At 39.4% G+C, this 19,495-nt stretch overlaps 1 protein-coding gene across 3 annotated transcripts in view; it reads right to left on the reverse strand.

Annotated features, from left to right (window-relative positions):
* The window catches only part of LOC133775875 (cytochrome P450 2C1-like), a 40,504-nt gene that overhangs the window by 14,189 nt on the left and 6,820 nt on the right, over nucleotides 1-19,495 (reverse strand). For all 3 annotated transcript variants that reach the window (XM_062214366.1, XM_062214367.1, XM_062214369.1), the window contains exons 4-6: nucleotides 16,095-16,255; nucleotides 11,281-11,457; nucleotides 4,493-4,634 (exon numbers count right to left, since the gene is read on the reverse strand). In XM_062214366.1, the coding sequence (XP_062070350.1) occupies nucleotides 4,493-4,634; nucleotides 11,281-11,457; nucleotides 16,095-16,255 (480 nt within the window). The remainder of the gene's footprint in view (nucleotides 1-4,492; nucleotides 4,635-11,280; nucleotides 11,458-16,094; nucleotides 16,256-19,495) is intronic.

Raw genomic sequence — 19,495 nt, forward strand, 5'->3', positions numbered from 1 at the left:
CTTTAGTGTTATTTACCATTAATATATTAAGGTATTTGGTATGAGTCTCTCAAAAGCTAGGCATTAGGAGAAATCTGTGCACATCTGCACATTAGCATTCGGTATAAAAAAGACAAATAGATACAAAAAATGCTTCAAGTTTAAATATTTACCGCATGTTAACTCAAGAAAAAATTAACCTTTAAGAATCAAAAACTAATTTTAATTCAAAATAATATATAATACTTTTAAATAGGAATCTATAAATAGATCCACATGTCAATATGAATTTGTGTGTTGTACAAGTTAATTTGCAACTTGAATTCTCTCATCTGCTCATACCCAAAAGATGTTTGTATGGAAACATTCTACAACTTTCTTCTGAAATTTATGTTCACAATGTACACACACACCTGCACACATGTAATTCATGCTCACTCCATTTTCATATCACAATTTTTACTACATCAGTGTCCATTGTTTACACTGCTTACAGTGTATTAATCACACACAAGACAACTATTATGTTTCTCTTGTGCATTTATGTTTGAAGTATCTATTTAAATTCCCAATTTCAAGTGTTAGTTTGGAATCTTGCACATGCTCATAAGTACTACTAGTATTAATGTTCTATTTACTGACAACTTCAAACAAGCCATTCTCTTTGGTCCTCTGTGTCTCCCCCTCAAATCCACATTATCCACCAGGTCTACTCGGAAATGCTAGTTTCCAAGTCTGGTGCCCATCACCCTCCCTCACCCTCGCAGCCTCCATCATGAGCTCCCCTGGTTCCTGGGGCTCAGACTCTGCCACTTGTTTCAGATGCCTGTATGCAGCACAGCCTCTGGTATCACTCTGAGAAACTGAAAGCAGAGAACAACTTGTTTGTCCATTTGCAGGTCTCAAAATACAAAAATACACAAGATGGGGCCAACACTGTGGTGCAGTGAGTAAAGCCGCCGCCTACAATGCCAGCATCCCATATGGGAGCAGGTTCAAGTACAGGCTCTTCCATTTCCAATCCAGCTCCTTGCTGATGGCCTGGGAAAGCAGTGGAAGATGGCCCAAGTGCTTGGGTCCCTGCACCCACATGGGAGAACCAGATTAAGCTTCTGGTTCCTGGCCTCAAGTCGGCCCATTGGGAAGTGAACCAGGGGATGGAAGAATTTTCTCCTCTTTTTCTATAACTCTGACTTTCAAATAAATAAATAAATAAATATTATTTTATAAAAGAATACACAATATGACTCCTATTCAAGGATTCTACTGGCATTCTGATATTCAATCTTTATCTCATTTGTCTCTAAAAGGTTTTATTATTTAGCTTTTATCCTAGTGTTCGCAATTTCATAACTCTTTGTCAGGGGTGGATAAATTTCCTTTATTTTATGCAATTTGGTGAGAATTTTCAGTTTTGATCTCATGCATTTTATGGATATTTAGTGAGAATATTCTATCTAGATGACCAAAAATGGAGGTCTTTTCACTGGTGCTACTCTTTTCTCTACTGTTTACAATTGGCTGCTGGGTTACAGGAGCAAAACGGACAAAGTGGTTAAGGGCATCCTCATTCCAGGGAACTCTTTTTTTAAGATTTATTTTTTCTTTGTTTATTTGAAAGACAGAGTTACAGAGAGGTAGAGACAGAGAGAGGTCTTCCACTCCATTGGCTCACTCCCCAGATGGATGTAATGGCCATAACCTTGCCTATCAGAAGCCAGGAGCTTCTTCCTGGTCTCCCACATGGGTGCGGGTCCCAAGAACTTGAACCATCTTCTATCGCTTACCCAGGGCATAGCACAGAGCTGGACTGGAAGAGGAGCAATCAGGACTCGAAACGTACCCATATGGGATGGCAGCACTGCAGTCATGGGCTTTGACAGCACCAGCCTTTAGGAGAATCTTATCTGCCCTGAAACTCCCTCCTTCCCTGGCTCTTATTCATATCCCTATGCTCAGCCTCTTAGGTTCAGTTTCTCTGGAGTACAAACCTCCCTTTCCTGTTGGAGACAAAAGTTCTCAGAAAAATTGAGATGAGGATGGAACCGGGGCAATGAGATCCTCCTGTTTCCTGCTCCAATCTACCTCTACCTTCTTGAATGCTGCCTTTTTCTCAATACTGAGGCATGTGGGAATGTAGGGACACAGACTGGTCAGCTCACTCAGGGCAAATTTCCTGTTAATTGCACTTAGGCAAGAGGTTCAATCTCCCTACACAACTGGATATCACCCCTCCATCTGCTCTGTGTGTTTAAGATGTACAGTAAGGTACTTTAACTGGAAGAATTCTAATCTGTAATTAATTTTTCAGCATTTTAATAGGATTCTGAACCAAAAAAGCATAATCTGTGTAGTTACAATGATGCATAAAAATTGAACCTGCTTGAAAGCAATTCAATCCCCTGGCACGTTTCTAACTCTACCGTTTGGGGCAAGTCCAATTGAGCATATGCCAAACTGTACATCTCCTCCTTCTCTTATTTTCACTCTTATATTTAACAGGGGTCTTTTTTCAGTTAAATTTAAACACCTAAGAATAATTGTGTGTTAATTAAAGAGTTCAACCAATAGTATTAAGCAGAACAAAAAAATAATAAAAAGGATAAAGTATTAAGTTGTTCCTCAACAGTCAGGAGAAGGGCTGTCCAATTCCATTAAGGTGGCATGTACCAATGCCAATCACTAGTCAAAGTTATCAGTTTCTGTTCATATTTGATCATAATATTAGGATTAAGGGTCAAATGGATCACATAAACAAGACTAGGGTCTGCTAATACTAACTGATAGAATTAAAAAGGAGGAAACAATCCACCATGGGAAGCAGGATACACAGCAGACTCATAGATTGGCAGATGTCCTAAACAGCACTCTGGCCTCAGAATCAGCCCTTAAGGCATTCAGCTCCAGCTAAAAAGCCCAGGCATGAAAAGCCAAGACACTGTGACAAAAAAAATTACCTAAATGAAAGATCTCTGTGAATGAGATCCCAGTGGAAATAATGGACCATCAAAGAAGGAGGAACCTTTTTCTTTTTTTTTTTATTTTAATTTTTATTTTTGACAGGCAGAGTGGACAGTGAGAGAGAGAGAGACAGAGAGAAAGGTCTTCCTTTTGCCGTTGGTTCACCCTCCAATGGCCGCCACGGTAGGCGCGCTGCGGCCGGTGCATCGCGCTGATCCGATGGCAGGAGCCAGGTGCTTCTCCTGGTCTCCCATGGGGTGCAGGGCCCAAGGACTTGGGCCATCCTCCACTGCACTCCCGGGCCATAGCAGAGAGCTGGCCTGGAAGAGGGGCAACCGGGACAGGATCGGTGCCCCGACCGGGACTAGAACCCGGTGTGCTGGCGCCGCAAGGCGGAGGATTAGCCTAGTGAGCCGCATCGCCAGCCGGAGGAACCTTTTTCTGAAGGGAGGAGAGAACTTCCACTTTGACTATGACCTTGTCTGAATAAGATCAGAGTTGGCAAATCAAAAGGCTTCCATAGCCTTGGCAATTCATGACAAGAGCCTAGGGTGATTACTGACACTGTAAACAAGAATGGTAATTGTTAAATCAACAACAGGAGTCACTGTGCACTTACTCCCCATGTAGGATCTCTGTCCTTAATGTGTTGTTCTATGTAAATTAGCGGTATAACTAGTACTCAAACTGTACTTTACACTTTGTGTTTCTGTGTGGGTGCAAACTGTTGAAATCTTTACTTAGTATATACAAAATTGATATTTTGTGTATAAAGATAATTGGAAATGAATCTTGATGTGAATGGGATGGGAGAGGGAGCAGAAGATGGGAGGGTTGCTTTGGGAGGGAAGTTATGGGGGGAAAAAGCCACTGTAATTCAAAAGCTATACTTTGAAAATTTATATTTATTAAATAAAAGTTAAAAATAATGGAAATTAAATCTTTTTTTAATTTTTGGTAAAAAATAAAAGAATGAACAAATACTTTTCTGGACTCAGATTTCTAGATTACTAAATCCCCTAGGGAGATGTACAGTTTAACTTGCATACAATTTTCCTAAAAACTCAACCTTTTAAAGTGCTTTTCAGACTGAAAATTTTCTCATGCCATCTCCTCAATAAGTAAAAAATAGGTCTTCCTGGACCCAACAAAAGAACAGTGCATTTTTAGAGTAATGAAAGATCTGTTAGAGAACCATATATCAAACTATTAGATTCTTCAGAAAAGAAAGAAAAACAGAAAGAAAAAAATCCCAGGCCAGTTCATGACACCTGTGCCTGTTACAAACCTTTCCGTGAAGTCTAGACACCCACTGTCACCATCCCAGAGTTTTATGGCTATGCTACTCCTCACGTTGCCTGCACTGCCCTGAATATATACCCAATTGTGCACATTTCTCTCATTTTTATCCCTTCACCATAATTGCACAAATTACAGCTGGTGGCACAGAAATTTCAATAATGAAGTTTCTCTAAGAGAAGTAAGAGAGGACGCTAGCACTGGCTTCCATGCATCTGCTGATTTCTGCCTTGTTCTTTCATCATGAACATACCTGTGACCTCTGGGTGCTTCATCAGGAGCAGGAGTCCATACCTCAGGGTGGTGCTCACTGTCTCTGTTCCAGCAGCAAACACATCAATCACTGTGGCCATCAGGTTTTCAGTAGTAAATTCAGACTGTTGGTTGTGCTTTTCCTAGAAAATATTTGAATAGTTGATGTTTTTATCAGCATATTCATCACAATCAATCCAAATTATTCCAGGCTTACTTAAAGATGGGCAGCTCATATCAAGAACCTCAGGTGGTCATTGAAATCATACATAAGAATGTTAATTGTTAAATTAACAACAGGAGTCACTGTCCATTAACTCCCCATGTAGGACCTCTGTCCTCAAAGAGTTGAATATGAGTTAAATGTGATACTTGTCCCAAACAGCTTTTTTTGTGTTTATTTGTGCAAACTGTTGAAATCTTTTCTTAGTACAGAGTTGGTCTTCTATGTACAAAGTTAATTGAAATTGAATCTTAATGGAGAATGGGACTTGGAAGGGAAGAGGGAGGAGGAAGAAGGGTGGGAGAGTGGCCAGGAGCATGGGTATGGTAGGAACAATCACTATATTCCTAAAGTTGTATTTGTGAAATTTGTATTCCTTAAAAAATTAATTAATTTACAAATAAAATTTAAAAAAAACTTAAAAACTAAATCAATGGATGAAACTAGAGAACATGGTGTTAAAAAGTGAAAGAAGTTACACAGAGGACAAATACCACATATTTTCCCTCACTAATGGAACTTTAAAAAACAAGAAAAAGGAAAAAGTCCTTCATCTGAACAGAAAACGTTCATTACTAGAGTCTGAGAGGGGTGGGAGAGATAAAAGAATTCTGGATTAAAGTTATAAGGGAAGCTGGGTGTGGTCCATTAATGGTGACACGTATTTCACCCAAATACGGGAAATGTTAATAATAGGGAAAGATAGGTATAGCTTATGGATTGTGACTAACATATCACACCAATACAAAATGTTAATAACTGGGAAAGCTGAGTATGGGGTCCATGAGAACTCTTTGTACTACTTCACAATTTTCATTTTGTAAATTTAAAACTATTCTAAAATTGAAAGTTAAAAAACAACTATAACAACTACTTGGTATGACAGAGAATGTAGATTAACTAACCCAACCTTCATTTTATTTACCCATTATCCATTGATCATCTCCAAATTTCATTTCCAAGCCTCTCTTACAGCCATAGTACCCATGCAACATATTTCTCACTTGACATCACATGCTCTTTTCTCTCTCTATGAGAAAACTCGGATACTACCCACATCCCATGCACTGTGTCACAAAATCCAAAAGGAATCCCCAAAGCTGAGTTTCTTCCAGACACGAGAATGTTTTGGATCACACATATAATTCTCTAACCCAAATTCTCCATGGTTTGGTTCTTCAGTCACCAACTCTGGGAGAACTGGTATACCTGGCTGGGCCAGGACAAAGCCAGGAGCCAGGAGCCTCTTCCAAGTCTCCTATATGGTTTTAGGAGCCCAAACACTTGAGCCGTCCTCTGCTACCTACCCAGGTGCATTAGCAGGGAGCTCTATTAAAAGTGGAGAGCTGGGATTCTAACCGGCTCCCATAAGGATGCCAGGACTGCAAGCCATGGCTTTACCCTTTATGTCACAATGCTGCCCCTGTGACATTTCTATAATCGATCAAATCAAAACACCCTCTGCCAACATTCAGGCCTGTGAGTTACTTGACAGACACTTACCATGCCTTATTGGCCCAATTCATTTTTACTTACAGTCACGTATGACTGCTTTCCAAATCTTTACCACCAAACACTTCAGAACCTCTCATTACACCCTTCTACCCATCTAAACCCCTTCTACTGCACTCACTGCAAATACTTGAAGATTAAATCAACATTGGGGCATGCAGGAAGCCCACTAGATGAAACTCTTGCTTTTCATTCTTCCATGCACAGTGACATATGATTGGGCTCACATTAAACCTATGGTTTGATACTTTCAATTTTTCAACTTCTTTGTTTTCCATAGTAACTGAGGTGTGCACTCTGTCTTTCCTCATGAAATTAATAGCTAAGGCAGAGCCCATATATTCTAATTGTTTAGCATCTCAATTTTAACTCTCCCATGACCCTCAGTGAAGTTCCATACACACAAGGAAATTTTAAGTGTTCATCAAGTATTTCTTCTCTGACATTTGAACATCCCCTATAAGTACTCAAGTTATCAATCAGCCACCACATGCAGATAAATTAATAATATTTTCAGAATAGGGACAGGGCCCACTGATAGTCCGGGAAAAGATAGTTTAATAAAAGTGGAGATACTTAGTGGAAAAACTGCAGAGGAAACTATTCCGGCATTAGTAGGACATGGTAGACCTATGTGGAGAGCACAAACGCCCACAGCTTGGGTTCCCAGGTGCTGAGTATATGCACCAGTGCTGGAAAGGGAGGTGAGGCAAAAGCGCAGTAGCACGAGACACTGGTGGAAATGTGGCAGGAAGAGCCTAGAGGGAACGAGGCTTGAAGCTCCATGGGGGAAAGCACACCAGCCTAAATAGAGGAGAGAAAAATAATAATAAAGGGGACTGGTATGGACACGATTATCCTTCTCCACTCACCTTACAAAGGCGAGCAAGACAATAGAGCAGGCACCATTTTGGACATACGTAACAGCTGCACCAGCTCAAGGCTGTGCCCGCTCTCAACCAAGCAGAAAAACCTGGCTCTGGTGGGAAGTAATAACAGAAAACTAACCCTAGTGAATGTGTGGAGCTTATGAACTGGGATTGTGGAAAAAAACAACTGTGGGTGTGTGGGAGAACTCACAGTGTGGCTGAGATGTGAGTAGTCTCAGTGGGAGACACCACAAATTTGGGTGGCCTCGGCTATCAGGTGAGTGACATTGCAGGGGAATCAGCTTAAACTGTGGACTGCACAGAACCCTTGTGGTGTCCTTGGGACAGAGCAGATAAATATTATACCCACAGAGGCTAGCACTCAGGCACTGATTGCCATCAAGGAGAAGAGCTAAGCAGAGTGGAATTACTTTCTTTCTCAATAGAAGAGAGAGAGAGAGAGAGAGAGAGAGAGAGAGAGAGAGATTTACCACACCAAACTTGGGTGTGTCACCTTTGGCACACCCTTAACCCTGAAGAACTGAACAGAGATCTCTGGCCACACCCACCACAAGCCTCTAGAGATTCACCAAATGCAGACAGTCCACTTAATCTAGAGTCATAGTATAACTAGAAAAGCCACCACAGTGAAAAAAAGAAAATAATAAGAAAACAAAGAATATCTCCACAACACCAAACAACAAATCCAAAACTGAAGAAACAAGAACAAGGAAGATATCGTGATGCTACCAAATGAACATGACACCCCAATACAAGATTATAAAGATGATGTGATAGAAGAAATGCAAGATACAGATTTCAAAAAATTTATGATAAGAGCATTTAGAAGTTATCAAAAACAAATGCATGAACTACAGAAATCTATGTAGAACTAAGTTAAAAAGGAGAGAAAAGACCCAGATCAATAACCTCAAAGATGAAAAAGGGAATGTAACATAAGACACCACAGAAATAAAGTCATCAGAAATTACTACAAAAATTTGTATGCCAGCAAACAGGGAAATCTAACAGAAATGGATAGATTCCTGGACACATACAACCTACCTAACTTAAACCATGAAGACATAGAAAACCTAACTGATAATTGAGACAGAAAATTGAATCAGTAATAAAGGCCCTCCCAACAAAGAAAAGGCTAGCATCACATGGATTCACTGCTGAATTCTACCAGACATTTAAAGAAAAACTAACTTCAATTCTTCTAAACTTCCATTCTCCCAAAAGCAATTTATAGATTCAATGAGATACCAATCAAAATACCAAATATATTCTTCTCAGATCTGGAAAAAATGATGCTGAAATTCATATGGAGGCACAGGAAATCAAATGGCTAAAGCAATCTTGTACAACAAAAACAAAGCTAGATGCATCAAAATACCAGATTTCAAGACATACTACAGGGCAGTTATAATGAAAACAGCCTGGTACTGCTACATAAACAGATGAACAAACCAATGGAACAGAATAGAAACACCAGAAATCAGTCCAACTTATATTTGATCAAGTAGCTAAAACATATTTCTGGAGAAAGGGCAGTCTATTCAACAAATGGTGGTGGGAAAACTGTATTTCCACGTGCAGAAGCATGAAGCAAGACCCCAACCTTACACCTTAGACAAAAATCCACTCAACATGGATTAAAGACCTAAACCTGTGAACCAACAACATCAAATTATTAGAGAACATTGGAGAAACCCTGCAATATATAGGTTCAGGAAAAGACTTCTTGGAAAAGACCCCGGAGGAACAGAGAGCCAAAGCCAATATCAATAACTGGGATTGCATCAAATTGAGATTTTCTGTACTGCAAAAGAAAGTCAGGAAAGTGAACAGGTAATGAACAGAATGGGAAAAAATATTTGCAAACTATGAAACCGATAAAGGTTTAATAACCAGAATCTACAACGTGATCAAGAAACTGCACAGGCCAGTGCCAAGGCTCAATAGGCTAATCCTCCACCTGTGGTGCCAGCACACAGGGTTCTAGTCCCAGTTGGGGTGCCAGATTCTGTCCCGGTTGCCCCTCTTCCAAGCCAGCTCTCTGCTATGGCCCAGGAGTGCAGTGAAGGATGGCCCAAGTACTTGGACCTTGCACCCTCATGGGATACCAGGAGAAGCACCTGGCTACTGGCTTCAGATCAGTGTGATGCACCAGCGGCAGCACGCCGGCCACGGCAGCCATTGGAGGGTGAACTGACGGCAAATGGATGACCTTTCTCACTGTCTTCTCTTACTTTCCACTCTGCCTGTCAAAAAATTTTAATAAAAAGAAACTGCACAACAACAAAACAAACAACCCACTTAAGAGATGGGCCAAGGACCTCAATAGACATTTCTCAAAAGAGGAAATCCAAATGGCCAACAGACACATGAAAAAATGTTCAGGATCACTAGCCATCAAGGAAATGCAAATCAAAACCACAATAAGGTTTCACCTCACCCCGGTTAAATGGCTGAAATACAACAACAGATGCTGGCAGGATGTGGGGGAAAAGGGACACTAACCCAATGTTGATGGGAATGCAATCTTGTAAAGCCACTATGGAAGTCAGTCTGGAGATTCCTCAGAAATCTGACTATAATGCTATCATGCAACCCAGACATCTCACTCCTTGGAACTTACCCAAAGGAAATTAAACTGGCAAATAAAAGAGCTATCTGCACCTCAATGTTTATTGCATCTCAATTCACAATAGCTAAGACATGGAATCAATCTAGATGCCCGTCATTAAAAGACTGGATAAAGAAATTATGGGATATGTACTCTATAGAATACTATACAGAAGTAAAAAAAAATGAAATCCAGACATTTGCAATAAAATGGAGGAATCTGGAAAACATTATGCTGAGTGAAATAAGTCAGTCCCAAAGGGACAAATATATATATTCTCCCTGTTCGGTGAGCCCCTAAGAGGAAACGTGCTGAAGTGAAATGGACACTATGAGAAACAGTGATTTGATCAGTCCTTGTTCTGTCAAGGAACAACTTACTACATTATTCCTTTTAGTGTTTTTTTTTTCTAATTAATACCATTGGTTGAACACTTTAATTAACACACAATTATTCTTAGGTATTTAAATTTAAATGAAAGTGATCCCTGTTAAATACAAGAGTGGAAATAAGAGAGGGAGGAGATGTACAGTTCAGCACATGCTTAATCAGACTTACCCTAAAGGTAGAGTTAGAAATGTGCCAGGGGATTCCAATTCATTCCCATCAAGATGGCATGTACCAATGACATCTCACTAGTCAAAGTGATCAGTTTCTGTTCATATTTGATCATAATGTTAGGATTAAGAATGAAAAGGATCACATAAACAAGACTAGAGTTTGCTAATACCAACTGATAGAATTAAAAAGGAGAGAACAAACCAACATGAGAATCGGGATACACAGCAGACTCATAAAATGGCAGATGTCCTAAACAGCACTCTGGCCTCAGATTCAGCCCTTAAGGAATAAGATCTGGCTAAAAAGTGCAAGAAAGTTTCTCAGGCATAGAAAGCCAAGATAGTTTGGGGGAAAAAATGACATAAATGAAAGATCCCTGTGAGATCCCAGTAGAAAGAATTGGCCATCAAAGAAGGAGGTACCTTTTTCTGAAGGGAGGAGAGAAATTCCACTTTGACTATGACCTTGTCAAATTAGATTGGAGTTGGCGAACTCAAAAGGCTTCCATAACCTTGGCAGCTCATGAAAAGAGCCCAGGGTGATTACTGACACCATAAACAAGAATGTCAATTGTTAAATCAACAACAGGAGTCACTGTGCACTTACTCGCCATGTAGGATCTCTGTCCTTAATGTGTTGTACTATGTGAATTAATGGCATAACTAATAATCAAAGAGTACTTTATACGTTGTGTGTCTCTGTGGGTTCAAACTGTTGAAATCTTTACTTAGTATATACAAAATTGATCTTCTGTCTATACAGATAATTGGAAATGAATCTTGATGTGAATGGATGGGAGAGGGATTGGGAGATAGGATAGTTGTGGGTGGTTGGGGGAAAATGCCACTGTAATCCAAAAGCTGTGCTTTGGAAAATTATATTTATTAAATAAAAGTTTTAAAAAAAGAAAAAAAAAGTTGTACTCCGGAAATTTGTATTTATTAAATATAGTTTAAAAAGACATAAAAACATGACAAAAAATAACATTTTACCTGTTCCATTTTGATCAGGAAACAATCAATGAAATCTCGAGGGTTGGTAATGTCCAGAGTTTCTTGGTGTTCTTTTATTTTCTCCAAAACATAATTTTCTACATAAGTAGAATTACTAATCATTTTTCTATGACTTCCTGGGAACCAATCAAGAAGAATAGGGAAAGTATTGCAAACCTTAAAATTTAAAAAAATAATTACTGAATTAAACATTTTTATTGAAGACATATACACAATACAACATTTTATGCTTTAAAATTCTGGTTTAAAAAAACTCTGTGACTGTAACATAATTAAAAATATTTTATTACAAAAATTAGAAAGGAAGGAAGGAAGATGGAAGGTGCTGGAACTGAGGCAGAAAATATTATTATATTCTTAGAATTTTATCAATAAACTACATGAAATATATTCTCCTTATGTTAATATTTTTTTAAAATAAATAGCTTGTTCTCTGAGGAGCAGCATTTCATTATTTATGTAAAGTAATACTCAGTGCTGACAGACAGATATAAGGGAGAAAACCCTGGCCCCATGATCAAAAATGACAGTAATTTCTTACTCATACATTACCTTTATTTTCTTTATCTAGTTCTCATCTGATACAATATCTCTTCCCTCTAACTTCAAAATATACTCTAGCTTGAACTGTGATCCATCACATTGACGGATTCCAGCTCAGAACTCTTTGACTCCAAATCTCTGCACTAGAGAAGTTAAGTTACTTCTATACTGTCACACAGTATAACAACTCAGCAAAGAACATGATTGTGAGGTTTCCTCACAGATCATCCACATCAAACCCAATCTTTTTGTCACTTTATTCTGCTCTCTCAACCAGTGTTTTATGCATCAAAAACTTTTACTCATGCAAAGCTTTCTGGCAGTATCTATGCTCCCAAATGTTCAAATTCCTTGACATACCAAATTGGCTATTTCAGCCAAAGAATGTAATGAAAACTTCTCTAAGAGCTCAGTATAGGCCAACCATGTGGGTAAGCAAATGCATTTCAACAAGGCTATAGTTAGTCAGTCACCCACTGACTGCCTGAAATTGAGGTTTTCAGCTTTCATGGAACAACCACTAGACAAGCAACCTGAGTTCCAGCTCTATATTCAAACATTGGTTCTCTTCTGTATGTATAAAGGCTTCAACTCAATTTCCCAGGCAGTCACTCAATGATGCTATGATATGGACAGGACTTTGGTGCTTGAAATTCACTTCACCATTTTATACCAACAAATATTTCACAGTAGGCAGCTCAAAAGTCCAAATACTCCACAAAAAATTTTGAGAAATCCATTGAAACCAGTCGGAATTCACTTTATGAGAACTCTAGGCAACAGTCAAAATTTTACTTATGACTCTGGGAAATAATCAATAAGTGTCAGTACAAAAGAATACTGGATTAAAAATGAAATTAAAACTCGTAATAAAACTTTGTGGCAATTTTATCTGCCCTTGTCCTCCCTCCTCTCTAACTCAACTGTTCCCAGAGGAGGGACTCTGCTCCCTGGATCCAGAGGAAGATGTTGAGTTTCTCTGTGCTAACCTTTCTGAGAACCACCTGAAGAACTGATACAAGACATTTCTTGTTTAATTCAGAATTCATTCAGGGTGGAAAATAAGCAGATATTTCTCCAAAATCTGGTAATGCAAATGGACACCCTGAAGCCAACCTGTGGCAAATGACTATAATTGAGTTACATAATAGAGCACTAAGATCCTGGGAAGAAAAGCTGGGGGGAGGGGTGGGAATAACATAGACAACTAGAGCATTCAAAAGTGCCCACGTATGCTGTGGAATTTAGAAAAATGTTAACATTCCTGTTCAGGACATAGGCTAAGGAAAGAGCTGAAAGAGACAATGAACTTGAGTTGATTTGATGAGGTTAGACTGTTTTGAAAATGGAGACCCATGCTCCAAAGAAACCATTGAATTTAAGGAAACTATTGATGGTCTACGCTTTAAAAATACAGACAATAGCTTGAGAGAGTTGTCTTGAGAAATGGGGCACATTCCCAGATTATGTGATAATGTGAGATTTTTCTTGGTGGTATTAAAGAAGATACAGGAGAATATAATTTGAAAGACTGCTTTGAAAAGTATAAATACTGAAATCATAGAAGTTATGCAGGGGCACGGCCCTGTGGTATAGTGGGTTAAGCTACCACCTGCAGTGCCGTCATCCCATATGAGCACCATTTCAAGACCCAGCTGCTCCACTTCCGATCCATCTCTCTGCTATGGCCTGGGATTGCAGTAGAAGATGGTTCAAGTCCTTGGACCCCTGCACAGTGTGGGAGACCTGGAAGAAGCTCCTGGCTCCTGGCTTCAGATTGGTACAGCTCCAGATGCTGCAGCCAATTAGGGAGTGAACCAGCAGATGGAAGACCTCTCTCTCTCTCTCTCTCTCACCTCTCCTTCTCTCTGTGTGTAACTCTCACTTTCAATAAACAAATAAATCTTTAAAGAAAAGAAGTTATGCAACATAGGTAGAGTGGAAGGGAAAAGTTTTAGACTTTCTAACAGCTGATAGAATTGTTGTTCAGAAATACCACTCTTTTAGTGGGCATAGTTTTGAGATGAAACAATAAAAAAACCCTTTCTAAACAAAATATGCAGGCTGCTGCCAGATCACCAAGGGCTGAGGAGCTGGGTCTGGCAACTTAATGGATCATGGAGAAAACTCTGGAGGTGGTGGATGTAATTTTGTCAGTGGTGGAAACTGGTGGAAGAGGAGGCTATGGTGTTGGGGATAGAGGCAGCAGAGGAGGTTATGGAGGAGGTGATGGTGGACAGAAGGGATTTGGAGACCATGGAGGCAAGCACGGTGCTGGTGCTGGCTGCAGTAGCAGAAGAGGCTACTGGTCTTGGTGGACAGATTTGGGGACAGGTATGGTAGAGAAGGAGGATGTGAGGGTAAAATGAAGGAGGGAATTTTGGAGGTAACTATGGCAGTGGTAGGCACCACAATGGTTTTGGAAGTTCAAATGGCTGCAGCAGTCAAGTTATGGGCCAATAAAGGGGCATTTTGTTTGGAGAAGCTCAGGAAGTTCCTACGGTTGTGTTCATGGAGCTGGTGGTAGAAGTTCTGGATGTGGTGGCAGAAGATTCTAAAAATAGGATGAAGGGGCTACAACCATGAACAGGACAGAGAGCGAAGTGTTATCAGGAAAGCTGCAGATTACTTGGAGGCTATCAGCCCAAATGCTTTAGGAACTATACAAAAATCTGCCACAGAAGGAACAATGACCTATAATCAGACAAGCTACTGCAGCATGAAGAGAAACCCTTCATGTCCAGGAAATCATAGTCACAACTTGTGTAAATTGCAGCTGTTGATTAATACAATGTAGTGTTGATTGGCTGTATATTCCTGAGGTTTTTCTACATGTTGTAGCTTTGTCATTTCTTTGTCTTTTCATTGCACCAGGTACATTGCTCTGTAAATTGTGGTAGTGGTGCCAGGAGTAAAATATAATAAGCAAAGTTTAATTTTTCAAACAAAAAGAACAGAGGAGTGAGCCTGGGGCGCAGTATTTAGATGTCGTTTGGAACACCTGGATACCATATTATAGTGCCTGTGCTCAAGTAACAGATCAACTTCCAATTTCAGTTCCCTCCTAATGCATGCCCTGGGAGGCAGCAGATGATGACTAAAGTTTTGGATGCATGTCACCTACCAAGAAATTGGATTGTGTTCCAGGATCCTGACTTCCACTTAGCCCAAGCTGGCTACTATGTGTAACTAAAGTGTTAATCAGCAGATAGAAGATGTCTGATTCTGTCTGTCTCTCCCAAGCTTTCTTCCATTCAAATAAATGAAATAAAAACATTTTATATTAAAAAAAAAAGACTTGAGGCTGGCATTGTGTTGAAGCAGGTAATCTGTTTCCTGCAGCACTGTGTCCCATACAGCACTAGTTTGAGTCTGGCTATTCGATTTCTGATCTATCTCCCTGCTAATATCCTGGGAAATCAACAGATGATGGCCCAAGTACTTGGAGTCCTGCTTCCCATGTGAGAGCCCCAATGAAGCTCCTAATTCTTGACTTCATCCTGGCCCAATTCCAGCCATTGTGGCCTTATTTTGAGTGACCCAGCAGATGGAAGAGCTCTCGCTTTCTCTGTCTCTCTGTCTCTGTCTCTCTCTGTCTCAGAGTCATACATATATATTTATTACTCTAACATTCCAATAACTCACTTTTTTAAAAAAGGCAAGACTTTAGGAATTGCTGAGCATTCTCCTGTGACTGACAACTGGGTTCCATTTAACCAATATGAGTGAGGAAAGGAGTGCCCCAACACATTCCTGTCCCAGAAGTGACTTTTTTTTCTTATTTCATTTCTTCTTTCCTGCTTCCTTCCTTCCTACCTCCCCTCCTTCCTTTCTTCCATTCACTCTATTCTTTCTTTTTCTCTCTTTCTCTTTCATTCTGTATATGTATCTATAGCTCTTTGTATTTTTTACTTTCTCCTTCAAGGTAACAACGGTCAAAGCAAGCTGAACACAAGCTAAGGTAAAAGAGAATGCAGGGACCTCACAGGAAAGCAACATATACCTTTAGCATATTTAGTGGAGAAAAGTCAATAAACAAATATCTATAGCCTACAAAAAAGAGAAGCAAAAGGAGTCATTGGCAAAAACAAAAAGAAAAACAAAGGGAAAGCATTTATCTTCCAGAAAAAATTCTAAGGGCCATGGTGAAGTGAATGTTTGAAAAGTGGAGAGACTGCACATCAATGTACAATTCTGAGCTCATCAATAAAAAGAAATGTTCTCTCAGAAAGACGGGAACCTGAACTCACCTGTACCCATGGGGAATTCAAAATCTTGGCACTTTCATTGAATTTGTCGATGAAGGCAAGAAAATTCGGATCTCTATAATCAAAACGGTTCTGGAAAATCACAGAGCAGATCACGTTGCAGGGAGCAGCACCCAGGATAAAGGTGGGATCGCAGGGTGAGCCTGAAGAATGGGAAACTTTTTAAAATACTATCAAAACATCCATAGTTAGGCTTTGAACTAACAAGCAGAGCCAACTTTAGAATCTAAAATAATATATACATATGGACTAACTGATAAGCAATATCTTCAAAGTGCTTAGAACAACACTATAATTTCCCCATCTTAGCTTATTTAATGACTTTACAACTTCTGCAAAAACACCCAGTGCTTCTCGGTATGGGATTCTGAGTCTATGTCAAGCTGTTTTGGAGGAAAAAAAGAAAAAAGTCTTAGAGGGCCACCTAATAACTCAAGTTATAAGTGTAAAACCTCACCTATTCTTAAAGTTTATAAACAATTAAGGAAATAAACAGGCATCCTGTTTAGAGCCTCAATACCTGAAGAAATTACACGTACAAATTCCAGAAAGAAAGATTAAAAAGAGAAAGTGTACAAAACAATTCAGCTGTTTCATGAAACAAACAGCCAGCAAACCATCCATGGAAATTGAAAAAACTCTAACTCAAATGAAAACAAAGTATGAAAAAAAACTTTTTGCATAAAATTGAAATGAAATTAGAAATCTTTATTTCAAATTTGAATGACAAGGGTAAACTCAAAAGTGAAATTGATGAATGAAGTCCTTTGATTTATCTGATATAGAAAGAAAAATAATTCCTGCCCTTGGAAACAATGTCCATATAACAAATCAGGCTTTAAAAAATAAAGTAAAAAAAAAAAAAACCAATCAGACTATACAATTAATTTATTTGGATAAAGCTTATGGTCTTATGGAATTCTAGATAATTGCTCTACATAGAAATCAACAGAAAGGAGAGCGGCAAGATGGTGGAATACGAAGGGAGCACACTGATAGTCCGGGAAGAGACAGTTTAATAAAAGTGGAGATACTGCAGGTTCAATGAAGAGTAGGGGAAGAAACAGCAGAGGAAACTCTTCCGGAACTAGTGATTCACAGTGGACCTGCGTGGAGAGCGTGGGAGCCCAAGTTCGGGACACCAGCGGCAGAATCAACACACCAGCGCTGGAACGCGAGGTGAGCCGAACCTCAATAGCCCGAGACACCAGCGGGCAAGCGGAAAGAGGAGACTAGAGGGAACGAGGCTTGAAACTCCGTGGGGAAAAGTTTACCAGGCTAACTAGAAGAGAGAGAGGAAAAAAAAAAGTGACCGATATGGACACAAGTTTCTCTCTCTCTGCTCACCTCTCAAAGGCAAGCAAGACAAAGAGCAGGAGCCATTTTTGACATACGTCATAAGCAGGGCGACCTCAGGTCTGCACCGGCCCTGAGCCTAGCAGAAAAACCTGACTCGGGGGGGAGGGGTGAAATAACAGGAGATTAGGATCTAACTTGGCAATCCAGTGGGAGACTGCAGGAGAATTGGAGCCCACACTGAGGGCAGCACAGATTCCCTGTGTGGTCCTTGGGAAAGAGCTTCCAATCTCTGGCTCCTGTGGGTATATCATTCGCCTGCTAACTACCTCCAATTACGTTCAGCTGTGCAGAATTACTTCCCTTTTGAATCAAAAAAAAAAAAAAGAATGAAAGAAAGAGAGATTTACCATGCCTAAACTGGGAGTGTCACTTTTGGCATACCCTCAACCCTGAGGAACCAAACACAGCTCTCAGGCCACACTCATCTCAAGCCTCTAAGGCTCCACTGAAAGCAGACAGTCCACGTAATATAGAGCCATAGTGTAACAAGAAAAAACACCACAGTGAATAAACCAAATATCTCCAACATGCTAAACAACAAATGCAAAAACCGAGGTAACAAGAACAAGGAAGACACTATGATGCCCCCAAATGAAAAAGACACCCCAAATCAAGATTATGAAGATGATGAGATAGAAGAAATGCAAGAAGTGGATCTCAAAAAATTGATAAGAACATTAAGAAGTTCTCAAAAACAAATTCTTGAACTACAGAAATCCTTAATGGGCAAGATAGAAAATCTCTCTCGTGAAAATGAAATATTAAGGAGGAATCAAAATGAAATGAAACAACCAGTAGGACAAGAAACTGTGATAGTGATGAGAAACCATAATGAAATGAAGAATTCAATAGATCAAATGACAAACACATTAGAGAGCCTTAAAAACAGAATGGGCGAAGCAGAAGAGAGAATATTGGATTTAGAAGACAGAGAACAAGAAAGCATACAGTCAAACCAAAGAAAAGAAGAGGAAATTAGAAATCTAAAAAATATTGTCGGGAATCTACAGGATACTATTTAAAAAACCTAACATTCAGGTTCTAGGAGTTCCTGAAGGCATGGAGAGGGAGAAAGGATTACAAGGCCTTTTCAGTGAGATACTAGCAGAAAATTTCCCAGGTTTGGAGAAGGACAGAGGCATCTTAGTACAGGAAGCTTATAGAACCCCTAATAAACATGACCAAAAGAGATCCTCACCACGACATGTTGTAATCAAACTCACCACAGTGAAACATAAAGAACAGATTCTAAAATGTGCAAGAGAGAAACGTCAGAGACGTCAGAAACTCTCAGAGGATCTCCAATTAGACTCACAGCAGACTTCTCATCAGAAACCCTACAAGCTAGAAGGGAATGGCGAGATATAGACCAGGTACTAAGAGAGAAAAACTGCCAGCCCAGAATATTATATCCTGAAAATTTGTGAATAAAGGTGAAATTAAGACTTTTCATAGCAAACAGAAACTGAAAGAATTTGTTGCCACTCGTCCTGCCCTGCAAAAGATGCTTAAAGATATGTTACACACAGAAACACGATCATCAATATGAAAGAAGGTAAAGGAAGGAAACCTCACAGCAAAAGATCACAGGAAGCTCAATTTCTCTTTGACATAGAATTAAACTCTGATGCTCTGTTAAAGCAATGTGTAAAACTAATCTATTATGTTCTCTTGATGTCTGTTAAATTCTAATTTTTCAAAAACAGCTGAATTTTTATTAAGAGCTATGGGTTATTTAAATATGTGCTTATTTTCAAAGATTTGAATAATCACCTTGTAACAACGATCAAATTTGGTCTATGTTATGTCATGATTTTAAGGAATCTTATTTCAACCAGATATTTTGGATTTTGAGCCTTCTTGGCATTCTTGACGGGCATTCAAAAAATCAAAGTTTCAAACAATATGGACTCTAAAATTTCCAGTAAATCTTGGACTTTGGTTTTTCCAGTTTGGGCCCAACTGAAAAAATCAAAGGACCTATGTCTCTCATCTTATAGAGACACCAACTAATCAGGCTATTT

Source organism: Lepus europaeus, chromosome 17 (genome assembly GCF_033115175.1).
Source record: "Lepus europaeus isolate LE1 chromosome 17, mLepTim1.pri, whole genome shotgun sequence".
NCBI lineage: Eukaryota > Metazoa > Chordata > Mammalia > Lagomorpha > Leporidae > Lepus > Lepus europaeus.